The 12,567-nt window shown below is 31.2% G+C and overlaps 2 protein-coding genes across 2 annotated transcripts in view; one reads left to right on the top strand and one right to left on the bottom strand.

Moving 5' to 3' along the window:
• The window catches only part of LOC143249239 (cleavage and polyadenylation specificity factor subunit 5-like), a 31,696-nt gene extending 25,177 nt beyond the window's left edge, over positions 1-6,519 (bottom strand). The window contains exon 1 of the mRNA XM_076498732.1: positions 6,363-6,519. Within this exon, the coding sequence (XP_076354847.1) occupies positions 6,363-6,490 (128 nt within the window). The 5' untranslated portion in view covers positions 6,491-6,519. The remainder of the gene's footprint in view (positions 1-6,362) is intronic.
• Positions 6,520-6,691: 172 nt separating this feature from the next.
• LOC143249233 (regulation of nuclear pre-mRNA domain-containing protein 1B-like) overlaps positions 6,692-12,567 on the top strand; it is a 30,264-nt gene continuing 24,388 nt past the window's right edge. The window contains exons 1-2 of the mRNA XM_076498719.1: positions 6,692-7,003; positions 8,098-8,227. Of these exons, the coding sequence (XP_076354834.1) occupies positions 6,853-7,003; positions 8,098-8,227 (281 nt within the window). The 5' untranslated portion in view covers positions 6,692-6,852. The remainder of the gene's footprint in view (positions 7,004-8,097; positions 8,228-12,567) is intronic.

Below are 12,567 nucleotides of genomic sequence, written 5' to 3'. Positions count from 1 at the left end.
ATTAAAAAAAATTTAATTTATTATTCATCACTAGTTTCATTTTATCATCTAACTACTGTATGAAGATTGTTCTGATCAGAAGTTAATGTTAATTCCTCTTTCTCAGCTTTCCAATAACCATGTCAAACATGAACTTTTGCTCAAAGAAATCAAAGCTGTTGAGACATGAGCAAAGTACTTTCAACTTTATTTTCAGTAAAATTTATTTTATCTGTTACTTTCTCTACCATGAAGAGAATGATACAAGGATGCTCTCACTATGTAAGTTCTTTAAAGCCAATTGTTGCGATACATTTATCATCTGTTTTCCCAGTACTGGTGTAGCAATGCTACTTTATCATCATTATAATGAACTTAGCACACGCAAACTGTTCTTTCTTACTCGATTTGGAACAAATGAATAACAAGTAATTTTGTTATGCTGAGAACAGCCAATCAACATTTGGTTATGGTTTTGTTTTCAATAGAAGACAGTAAAACTATCAATCAAAAGCCAAAAACCACTTGCAAAAGTTATGATACAGAACTTGCTTGAGAATCATGATTATACAGATTTTTACACATTGAAAGCTGTAACTCTAGATAAAAGAGCAGATTCCTGCTGAGACTTTTGTTGAAGTTCCAGACTTCTTTTGAGATGGCTGTCTTGTGAAGTATTGATAACATTTACCACATAAACTCTCTACGTGTATGATCACTATCTTTAGTCTAATAGTGTAATCTGATTACTGATGTATTGCTAGTGAGAAAATTTAAAGAACTAATTTAATTGAAGATTTAACAGTATTAACTGAAAATGTTACTAAAATGTATTGAAGAAATTATTAGTATGAGAAAATAAAGTATAATAATGTTTAATAGTTCAACTAGAAGTAAATTAATAACCCAGTATATGTTGTTCAGATGGTGATGAATATTTGAGCAACAAATTAATAAACAGACTACTGTTAAAGGAATTGCTTTGGATGACTTTGATGTACAGGGTGGCTCATAAGTCCCTACCCATCCATATGTTATTATGTTATATTCAATAATACTAATGATGAGTTGAAGGCAGCAGTTACTGCAGCTTTTGGAACAATAACCCCTGCTATGTTCAGGAAAATGTCTCACAGAACATGGCGTCACATAACATTATGCAGCAAAAATGAGGGATAGCACACAGATACACTGGATACATAAGATATATGTTAAATATGTTGAATTAAATCATTTATGTGTTATGTTACCTAGATTATGAGTGAATTTCGTTATTTTATATATAATTCTATTTGAGTTGGTGGTAAGCCAACCCGTGAATACATAATCTGTAATTAAATAAATTTTATTTGTAACTCATGTTAAGTCCAACCCAAATAGCTGTCATACAAAAATACCCACAACAAAACTGTTATTATTCATGATCAATACTTATAATTTAATATGCAATCTTTTAGTTCAAATAATGTTCCTTTACGGGCTTTCCATACAAAGTATATTCCAGCCTAAAGTGCCTAATTTCAGCTTGACAATTACCTACTAACCTGTTGACTGCCAAGTATTTCAGCTGCTACGGCAGCTCCTACGCCAGTTTTTTTCAGAAAAATTGAGTAATTTTTAAAACAAAGGAAATAAGCAACAAATACTAATTGTTCTCTAAGCCAAACTTATAGTAGTACACAGAATGAAGAAATATGTACAAAACATGAAACAATAACTTGTCCGTGGCACTGTGTTACCGATCGGCTTGGACAAGTTATCTCGTCTACATCACTGAACAGGTTAATGTTGTACCTCTACTCAAACGAGCTGATTTTAATGAATAAATCCCACCAGATAAACATAGTCTTACATTAATCAACTAAATTAAACCAGTACATCAACAAAGAGATACTAGAAGGTTTTACTCCCCATCTTTCAGATGTTTTATAATGCTCACTCCAGTGAAAGTTTATCTTTTTAAAATATTCTTCTAAACTAACTTTACTCTTGTTAGTTATCTTAGTTCAATTAATTCATTCAAAGAATGGAGACAGACAAAGGAAAGGATGTAACAAATTCTGACCCTTTTTGAAATTTCCCTAATAACCCTAATTTCAGTACTGCCACCTATAGAGAGTTTCCTAATGATTTGTTGATCAATATTTATACTATTTTCCAAAACTTTTACATTGTGAATTAAACAAAATTCACTTCTAGAGCTCTCATTCATTGTTGGTTCTCTGACAGGGCTAGCTTTTGGGTAAGGGAGGCAAGACAGCTGCCTTGGGCCTTGAACCTTACTTTTATAATTTTATTCTTTTGTTAAAGGGCATTAGTAGCTCATATTTAAGCAGAAATAAGTGTAAGGTGAAGTCAGGTTGCCATATTGAATTCATTACCGTGCGTAGTATTCATTACAATTTTTTTGTTTTTGAAGTATTTATACTAAATTTAACAATATTCTAAATATACTTCATATAACTTTAGTATCTGCTAATTTCACTTAAATAACTATCCATCACACTAAAGTAATAAATAGGTTAAAATCTGTATGAAGAAAAATATATAAACAATATAAGTCAAAGTAGCACATTATCTCTCTGTTTTGACGACTATAGTACTATACGAAGTTGACTGTCACATGTGACAATCATCCGTGCTACTATAAATAATGCATACATTACAGATAATGTAATTGCAATTGCAATATTTAATTACAAGTTACCTTAGAGGTGATATAAAATAGTTTGAATATATTATAGGATTGAAAGAGAAGCTTTTCAACTTACGAGAGCACACTGTATAGCTCAGGTGTCAAAAATGGGATAATGTATGTTCCAAATGTAAACTGTGGGTTTATGATGCCTGCACTCTTGGTCATCAGGTGTTTTATATACACCACAACTGTTATTCCACTTAATGATTTTGAATCTGATCAGGCCTACATTCAAAATTTTTGTTGTTTTTTAAATTTGACCTGTTCTTTCGTTAAATTTATTCCAAAGAAATATAAGATCATTCTTGAAATATATATGGCATTGTATTCCTTTGCTACCTCAATCTTTCTCGTTGTACATGTACATTTTTTTATAATTCATCTCTTGGTAATTATGATCATTATAAGTAAATATATTATCAACTGAGAATCATTCATATTTTTAATACCACTTTTAATTAAATATTTCTTTGCTTATATTAAATATCTTAACTGTTATATTTTAGTAATTGATGTACAATAAATAAATTTATATACAATATATATATGGCAGTGTCTTCATTCTTGTTAAAAAAAAAAAAAAACACTGGTGAGGCCTTAACTAATTATCTGCTTGACTTCCTAAAAAAAAAAAAGTTGTAAGTAGATGACATGTGAGATCAAGAGTACAAATATGGCTCAAGCAGGAGGAGGAAACATCTGGGTGTCCAAAAACATATTCTGGATATTAACAAACATGCTTTCTATGTTTCATGAGGATGCCATACATATTATACATGTTAAGTAATATAGCAATATGCTCTGCAAGAGCAATGTCTTTCTTTGGCATTCTATAAAAACTGTGTTATATTTTCTAAGTTTGTGTGATGATGGTCAATTTTAAGACAACATATGAAAGGTCTCGCTGTGAAGCCTCTCAATGAAAGAAGGTAGAAATCATGCATTGATGCAGTGTAAACCAATTCACTATCAGCTTATAGAAATCTATCATAAATTATATTACAGCTTGCAGTGAAACTGAATCTATTTTTGCAAGATGTGCAATGATTTTGTTGTGGCTATTATATTCTGGTAAGAGATTTTACATCCGATTAATGTTATCAGAAAAAACTGCAACAAGAAACTGACGTTACCCAAGATATTGGTTTGATGCCAGAAACTAAATTATACTTTGAACAGTATAGAAGAACCAGATTCACTGATCCCCTTAATATGTTTTGTATGGTAGCAGATGACAATGGCATAGAATTGTATTCAAACAGAAAAGGGTTATTTAAATTCCTTGGCACTTATGCAATGTTCATTGCTAAAACACTCATGATTATTTCATACACAGTATAAAAATAAGACTGTTTACAGTCTCTATACTACAATAAAATGCCAATAACTTATTGTACAGAATTAAAATCAGTAAAAACACGATGAGACTGGAAAACTATCTCATACACTCTACATGTTTCAATGTATATCAGTGTGTCGTCCTCAGGAGTGTAATGTTTTGTAAAATATAACCCTCATTTATACAATTACCAAAAGACCAATTTGCATATTTAAGAATTTCATGCCATCTTCTGACAACACTTTCACCATCATCATTTAATAAACAATGTATAACATGCAAATGATATAAGATAATTCCAAAAGTTATAAAACTAGATTGCAATATCAGAAACATGAAAGCGGAATGTGAATCTATTGAGATAATTAAATATTAAAAAAATAGTAATTTAAAGAATCAAATAAAGATGAGGGATCAGATAGAAATGTTCTCAGTAGATAGCATGAAATTTTTTGATATGCAAATTGATCTTTGATAACTGTATAACTAAGGATTATATTTTGCAAACATTACACTCCTGAAGATGATGCACTGATATTCATAGAAACATGTAGAATATATGAAACTGTTTTCCAGTCTCATTAGGTTTTCACTGAGTTTAATCCCATACAGTAAGTTACTAGTATTTTATTGTGATATTGAGGCTGGAAACTGTCTTATTTTTATAACTGTGTATAAAATAATCAAGTTCTTTTTAATCAGAAAATGATTAGTCAGAAATAAAGGCTAGCCTCTTATGAAGGAAGTGAGGAGCTAATCAGTGATGGTAAAAATTAATTTGAATTTTTTTATTGTGTGTTAGATACTGCATTCATACAACACAAAGAGATATTCCAACAACTAAAAGACTATTAAAAGATTTTTGTATTAAGTTGATGTTGTGGAAAAAGATGAACTGAAGAATATGTGTAAGAATTTAGAGAAGGTTTTGACCAATAGAAATAGAGATAGCAAAGATAGAAATGAAGAAAAACTGTGTGAAGAATTAATAATTTTAAGGGTAACTATGCCTTAAGCAGTTCACAGATCATCATAACCCTCAGGAAGTCTGCAAGTTTATTACTAGACAAGAAAATGTAGGTGTTTATCGTAATATTGTTAATAGCCTTTTGAATTATTTTAACGATACCTGATCCAGTAGCATCTGCAAAACATAGTTTCCCCAAAGTTAAACTAATAAAATCATATCCACAGAGTACAATGAGTAAAAAAGGTTTGGTATAATTAACCAATTTTTCCATAGAAAAAGATTTAATTGAAAAATGCAACTTTTATTCACTTTTGAACAACACTGCAGCAACAAAGTTGCAAAACACTTCACTGATATAACTAGTTTTCTCTCTTCAATTAATTTCTCTGTCTTCCTATATTTTGTTACTAAACGTTTTTCTACAGATTGCCCTTTGTTACTACAGAGTTCTATTATATTCATTTTCTATCAAAGAGTTCATTTATAATTAGGTCCATATGTTAATAACTGCTCAATTTATTATGTTTAACTGACAAAGATTATCTATAATTTCTTTTTCAACCAAACCTTTCTTTGGGTCTTGCACTTACTAAAATTGGCCCTGTTCCCTAATTAAATAAGTTCTGGTTAAAAACAGTTTTAGTATTCAGAATGATTGACTTATGGAATGAGATGCCAACACCAATAATACAGCCCCCACTTATCAAAATTTGGAGATGGAGGAATTGATAATTTCCTGCAATAAAAAAGGGTACAAGTTTTCACTTCTTTCAATAGTGAGCATGTACTAACTGGTTCTTTACTGTCCAAATGTTAGAATTATACTTGTTATTGTACTATAGAAACTTCAAGTTTCAATAGATATCACTGGTAGGCCTATTTACTAAAAAGTAAATGAAAAAAACAGCAGTCAGACTTTCTGCTTAGATGAAGATTACTTTCAATTATTCATAATTTCTGACACGAAATACGAGGCTATAAGTTATTTATTATAATTCAAGTTCCGTAACTTAGGGCACTAATGACTGTTTTAGTTTTAAATTACATATTAACGTCATTCACTCATTGTTACTAAGTAATACTGTTATAAAAAATAACTTAAATAGGCTATTGTTATCGTGTTACTTCTGAATATTGAAACATAAGTAATAACTATTGTTACTAGTTGAGCACTATCTAGTACTATTACTGTCATACAGACTATAAGTTGACACTCAGTAAACAATATTAGTCTATTCGAAATTAACTTAAAACCTAAGTTTTACTTTGTTACTTGTAATACAAAATGTATTGTTACGTTGTTCCTTTGACCTAGTGCTACCAATTAACAGTACAAAGTGACCTAACTTAAACAATATAATCTATAAATTACCTACAGGTTAATTGTTCTGTTTATTGTTAAAGACAGAAGGTTATTGCTTTGAGCCATATATTTTCCTGTAAACTGGCTTTGAGTATTTCCCTTTGGCCAACCCGCCGTAGAGCCTCTTCCGTGTGTCGCCATGATTGTTAATCAGTCGAAAAACGTGAACAAAAAAAGGTGGTAAAATATTTAAAAGTTTTTAAAGTGCTTTAAGTATGTTATTTTCAATTTAATATAAATAAATAAATTAAAATACCTTTCCGATGTATTAGTATTTTATATATATTTATTTTTATTTTAATAAACCAGTAATTTAAAAAGTACATTCCCCATCTTGAATTTGTCAAAATGCCGCACGCAAGGCTTCACGCCGGAACATGGCAACAGTGGGGATCAAAACTAAGTCATGAATTAAACGTAAAAAAAACTTATTATAGGTAAAAAACTGCTAATTACTATCACATATATGGGACGACAAATACAATCTAAAATAAGAAGTGAACATGTCTGGGTTTACAGAAGCTGCTTTAGAAAAAAAACTAGCGGAATTGAATAGTTCTCAGCAGAGTATCCAAACTCTGTCACTATGGCTAATTCATCATAGAAAGCATCATAAAATAATTATAAAAGTTTGGTTTCGTGAGCTTAAAAAAGGTAAGAAACTAAGCGATTTAATTTTAAACCTCTTATTGTTAGTGGACTTCTAGGAGTTTAGACAGATTTCATTATAGTAAAACAAGATAAATTCAATTGTGTTTGTTTATGTTGCGAACGAATAATTTTATTGTTTGAAAAGTGAAGGTACACTGTTTTTATTTTATTTAAATGTGATAAAGTAGACACATGAAGTTATGGCATGATACTTTTTGTCTTAAGCTTATAATTATGATTTGTTTATCAAGGATAGTTTACGATGAAGAAGCTAGTATATGTATTGTCCATTGGATGTTTATCGTAGGTTATGTTCACTTGCCCTGGGTTTATTCTTACTAACATTGGAAAATGTATATATATAAGAAAATTATTAACATAGGACAAATATGCATACTTACTTTTACGTTTTTCCCATATTAAAAAGTTTTCAATATAGTGAGATTTTTATAAAATTTTCCGTTATCCTCAACAGTACTTGTGAAATATTTCATACTTTTCAGAATACTTTTCATCTACATGAGTTAGTATGTGTGATTTATGAAATGTATTATCACTAAACATATATAAAGTGATTGAATAATTTACAGTCTTTTTCATCATTGTCCATTTTCCAGCACATGACACCAGTGTGTGAATGAGCAAGGATGTATGAAATTGTAAGGGAGCACCTTAAAACAAAATGTTTCAGATGAACAATATTTCCCATAGTCTTGTCCCCATCCCTTTAAAACAGAAATTAAAGAAAATGAAGTGAATTTAATTTCACAATAGTAAGTTTAACATTATAAACACATTGGCATATAGTTATTGAAGTAAATTTGGTTATTCTGAGGGATTTGCAATTGTGAGATCTGTATATCTGAAAATTTTCCCATGTCTTTCTGCAGTAATTTTTTTCCAATTGTCAATAAAAAGTACTTGAACTCAAAGATGTAAAATTTTAAAAGTGCTTTAGAATATAAAGGTAATAATTAGTTATTTTAAATAATTTTCAATTTTTAAGCAGTTGTTAAACAGATATGCTGAAAAATATCTTGTCTTTCTGTGACATTATTATTTGTTATTGTTATTAACAACTATTCTTTCTTGAGCAGCAAAACCAAATCGGAAATTGACAATGATGTATTTAGCTAATGATGTGATACAAAACAGCAAGAAGAAAGGACCAGAATTTTCAAAAGAATTTTTATCTATTCTCTGTAAAGCTTTTCATAATGTAACTCTGTGAGTAATCTGTATACTTAAAAATATTATTTGTTGGTTCCCATAGTCTTGTATTTAGTTTTTATTTACCAAGTAACCATACACAACATTAGAAATCAGGGTTGATTTACACAAATTCTCACAAAGTCACTATTTGTGGAAAATTATTAGATATTTTTAGCAACAAATGCTTCATTTATGTCACCACCAATATAACTTCTTCAATAGTGTAATCAGTTAACAAGATGGACATATATTTCAACTTAAACTGATACTACATCTTACTGATTTTAGGGAATTCGACTAGTTGTAGTGTTTTGTTCTTAAGTTGGTTCAGTTTGAAAGAAAAGTTGTAAAAATATAACAACCCAATGCATGTTTCAAGTACAGAATAAATTTGTTTCATAAGCTTATTAAGAAAATTATGAAGAATTAGAACTTCTTTCTTAATTGTTTTGGCAAATATTGTTATTCAAAGTAGAGGTATGGAAAAAGCCTTTTTATTAGGTTAGTTCTTGTTATTAAGAATTTGTTTTGTTATTTTAAGAAAAGACAACAAAAAACTTGCAGAAGACCATTTGGCCCATGGAGGTAACCCCTCAATCAAATTTATAGCATGTTGCATTTAAACTTCCAAAGTTAAAGTATAGTACTCATAGACTTCAAGCTATTGTTTTCAATGTTTTAATTTTACTACTGAAATATGTAAGCCATGAAAGTGTTCAAATTATTAACATTTTAAACATAGGATCTTTATGCATTTTATGAAACACAAGACTGAAATATTTTGCTTCCCTTTCAATATTAAGTGGCTTCAACCTGATCTCATCCTAATAACCCATCTCTTTACATTTTCAACATGTTAATAAAAGTATTTTTTTTGTTTTGAGAAGTATAAAGTTATGCTCTCAGTTTTAAAAGTATTGAGAATGGACTTTCATCTGTTGGGAAAACCTTATTGATGTTTGAGAAATTATATTTGTATCTCTGCATAATAAATGGCTGTTATCTTTCTCACTTCTGTAATGATTTTTTTGTAATGATTAAAGTTTTGAATGAATCACCCCTCCCCATGTTAATGTATACTGCACCAGCCTATAATGTAATTATCATTTGACTGCAGCCATCAACCAGTAGCAAGATGAAACATCCTCCTTAAGTAATTTCTATCAGCATTAACATTTGAACAAAGACCTTATTCTTACCTTATTATTATTTTTGTTGAGACATGTTTCAAATAATATTTTTGTCAACTTTAACAAGATTTTGTGCTTGAGTTTTTATCTTTTACTTTCAATTTAACTTTGTTGTGTCCACTTGTCGTGATTGTACTCTCATGCTTTTTATTGTCAGTTTGCTTTCTTTCTACTTATACATAATAAAAACATTTTGTATTTTTTTAAAATTTGACCACTACTTCTTAGATCCACATTTCTGCTATTTCCCAAGTTCAAGACACTTCATTGAAGGACCATAGTTTTAATGGTAATTGGAGACATCTTGACAGCCAATGATGTTTTGGCATTATATATCAGAAGGTCAGTTCTTTTCTGCTTTCTTTATCTCTGTCCCAGGGCTTTAATCCTCCTGCTTGTGTTACTTCCACTGAACCTGCCTCATTACATGACAACCGCAATCAGCTGTTCTCACAACCTAACTATGTTTCTCGTTCTGATGAATAAACAGGTACCTTCACCTGCATCATTTGCTGCTTTGATTACTCAGTTTTTTGATATTCTCTCTGCATTGATGTATTGGGTTGCATTATTTCATTATCCTTCTTGTAATTATCTTTTCTTTCCCCTCCTTTGATATTTGTGTTTTTGCTAATGCTTTTTTGCCTAAACCTTGCACTGACCTACATCACCCATGCCTTTCCTTTTATAATACTTATTCTGTGGCCTATCATTATAATTCATGTATTTTTCTTGACTTTTGGTCCCTCAAATCACTAATTCCTACTTGAAATTTTCCCTTTCTTCTTTGTCTTCTTCTCAGTCTTTTGTCATCTTCTTACTCAACTCTTATTTTGCTACACTTTACCTTCCATTCAAGACTTTTTATCATGATTCCAACAATCTCAATGGAAATGTTTATTCTTATCTGTTCTCTACCATGAAATCTGTCTCTTCTACTGCTATTTCCCAGTTAACTTGGTCTTTTTTGTTCTTGGCATTTGCTTACTGAAGTGCATTACTTTCAAGTGTTCCGGTTTCTCTGTCTTGTTCCTCTTTTTATAATGAAGTCTTTGTAGAAGGTTCTTACATCTTGGAAACTTGTAGTAAAGCTGCTTATCTTTTTTTTTCTCCTGTATTCTTGATCCATAGTCCACCAGCAAAAGTCATGGGGTTATCCTATCTCACATTCCTTGTTCCATTGCACTGTTTTGATTCATCTTCTCACAGGGCTAGCCATTGGATCATGGAGATGGCTTGCTTGAGTAGCTGTATCTTTGCTCCAGTCCAATAGGATCTTATTTCTCCTTCTTTACACACTTGTGGGTTCTATTTATCAGTGGTATTTGAATCACAGAAGTGTTATCTCATGGTCTGTACCTGTGTTTCTGTTCTCAACTTATCCTTTCTTCTACCCCTGTTGTTTTTCCACCCCTACCCATCAAAATTATGTTTCTTCAGAACTTCTATGCAGTCTATATGTGAACGATGGAACAAGTTTGCCATTCTCTCTTTTTGTATCTGTTGTTAACAAAAAAGACCAGATACTGATACACTTTCATTGATCTGTTGCCCTGAATCCCCTTAATTCAAGATGGGTGGCTTTCTCACTCTGAGGTTGGTATTTTCTCATAGGTTGTAAATAACCACAACCAGTACTACAGATGCCTTGCTCTTGTATGTCCATCTGTTGTTCCTTTCTGGTTTGTCCACAACCATCATTTTTTTCTGTTCTAGATCCTAACCTTTGATTAGCCATGGCTCTACATGTTTTCAATTGGACATTGAGAGCATTTGCATGGCTTATACACTCCTTATGTCTCTTCTTCAGTTATTATATAGCTAACTAGTTTTTTATTCTTCTGTCAAGCTCTGCAGTAACAAATGCCCTCCTCTTTTGAGAGGCTTCTTGTTTAGGCTGGCTGGTCAAGTGCTTGAAGTCCACTTTAATCCCTACCAGTGGTTTTTCAGTTTGCATGTGAAGTGGTCTCACCCATCTTTTTTATGTCTTTGCTTTATGGAATTTTGGTTACTATGGCTTTCATGTTATTTTCCTGTATGAGAGGTTCTCTTGATTCTGTGGACTCTGGTTCTCTTTAAGTCTCTTGTTCTCTTCATGAACAGTAATATATGTTCCATTCATTTCATTTATATCAATTAATATAATATGTCCAGTGATTCTTTATCATTTCATGTGACTTTCCCTCCATCTCTTCACTTCTTGCTATCATGGTGGCTCAATCACTACATTGAGTGCTCCTCTTCTTCTTCCTCCTCCTTCCAAAAACCTCCATCTCTTCACTGATGCCTTTTCTGGAGGGGAGGATTTTGGACACTTACACCTTTTAGTCTCCAGAGGATTAATATTCACATATTAATATCTTAAAGCTTTTGACTGTTCAGTATGCTTGCCAACATCTTCAGTCATGGTTGTCTGGTCATCTCTTAATGATTCATTCAGACAATTTCATGATCATGTCTTATTTCACTCAATAGAGCAACAGTTGCTCTCCTCTACTTTCTTACTCTGAAATATCAACTTATTTCTTTGTGCATAGTTTTTGTCAACTTCTTCCTAGAGTTCTGTCTTTTTATATGGGACATCCATTGCTGAATTTTTCTCATTGTTTCTCTTTGGCCAGCACAATAATATGTTCCCTGTTCTGCACCATTAGACATCCAAGTAGCATCTTCCTCACCAGGTGGAACTCTTACATCAGCCTCAGACTTCCATCTTTCATGACTTAATTCTCATCTTTAACTTCAAATATGGAATTTGTTCAATAATTGGGCTTTTCTCACAGAGCAATCCATTTTCTATTTCATTTTTATGGAACTTTCAATTTTTCACTTTATAATATAGCAGTAATTTGATTAGCTAATATAGAGAACTTGGAAACCAAGTGTGTAGTGGTATTGTTTGTTGCTTGATGATCAGCTGCACTGAAAAATTAGAACTTTGAAGTTGAAATTTAAAGGCACTTTGCACAGTTGTATGGCCCTTGTCTATTGCTAGAGGATTATAATCTAATGTCATAAGCTGGCTCAACACATGTTAACATATGTAGAAGTAGGAACTTTGCTCAAATTTTGTTGCATGGGCAGAAAATCTTTACAAAAGTGTAAAGGATAATAGCTTGTTGTACAGAGTATCTATCTGAAGTGCATTTTCAGTAAGTTTCACAT

The sequence above is a fragment of the Tachypleus tridentatus genome, chromosome 1, assembly GCF_004210375.1.
Source record: "Tachypleus tridentatus isolate NWPU-2018 chromosome 1, ASM421037v1, whole genome shotgun sequence".
Classification (NCBI taxonomy): Eukaryota; Metazoa; Arthropoda; class Merostomata; order Xiphosura; family Limulidae; genus Tachypleus; species Tachypleus tridentatus.
The sequence above is the reverse complement of the archived record's forward strand: the minus strand, read 5'-3'. Positions and strand labels throughout refer to the sequence as shown.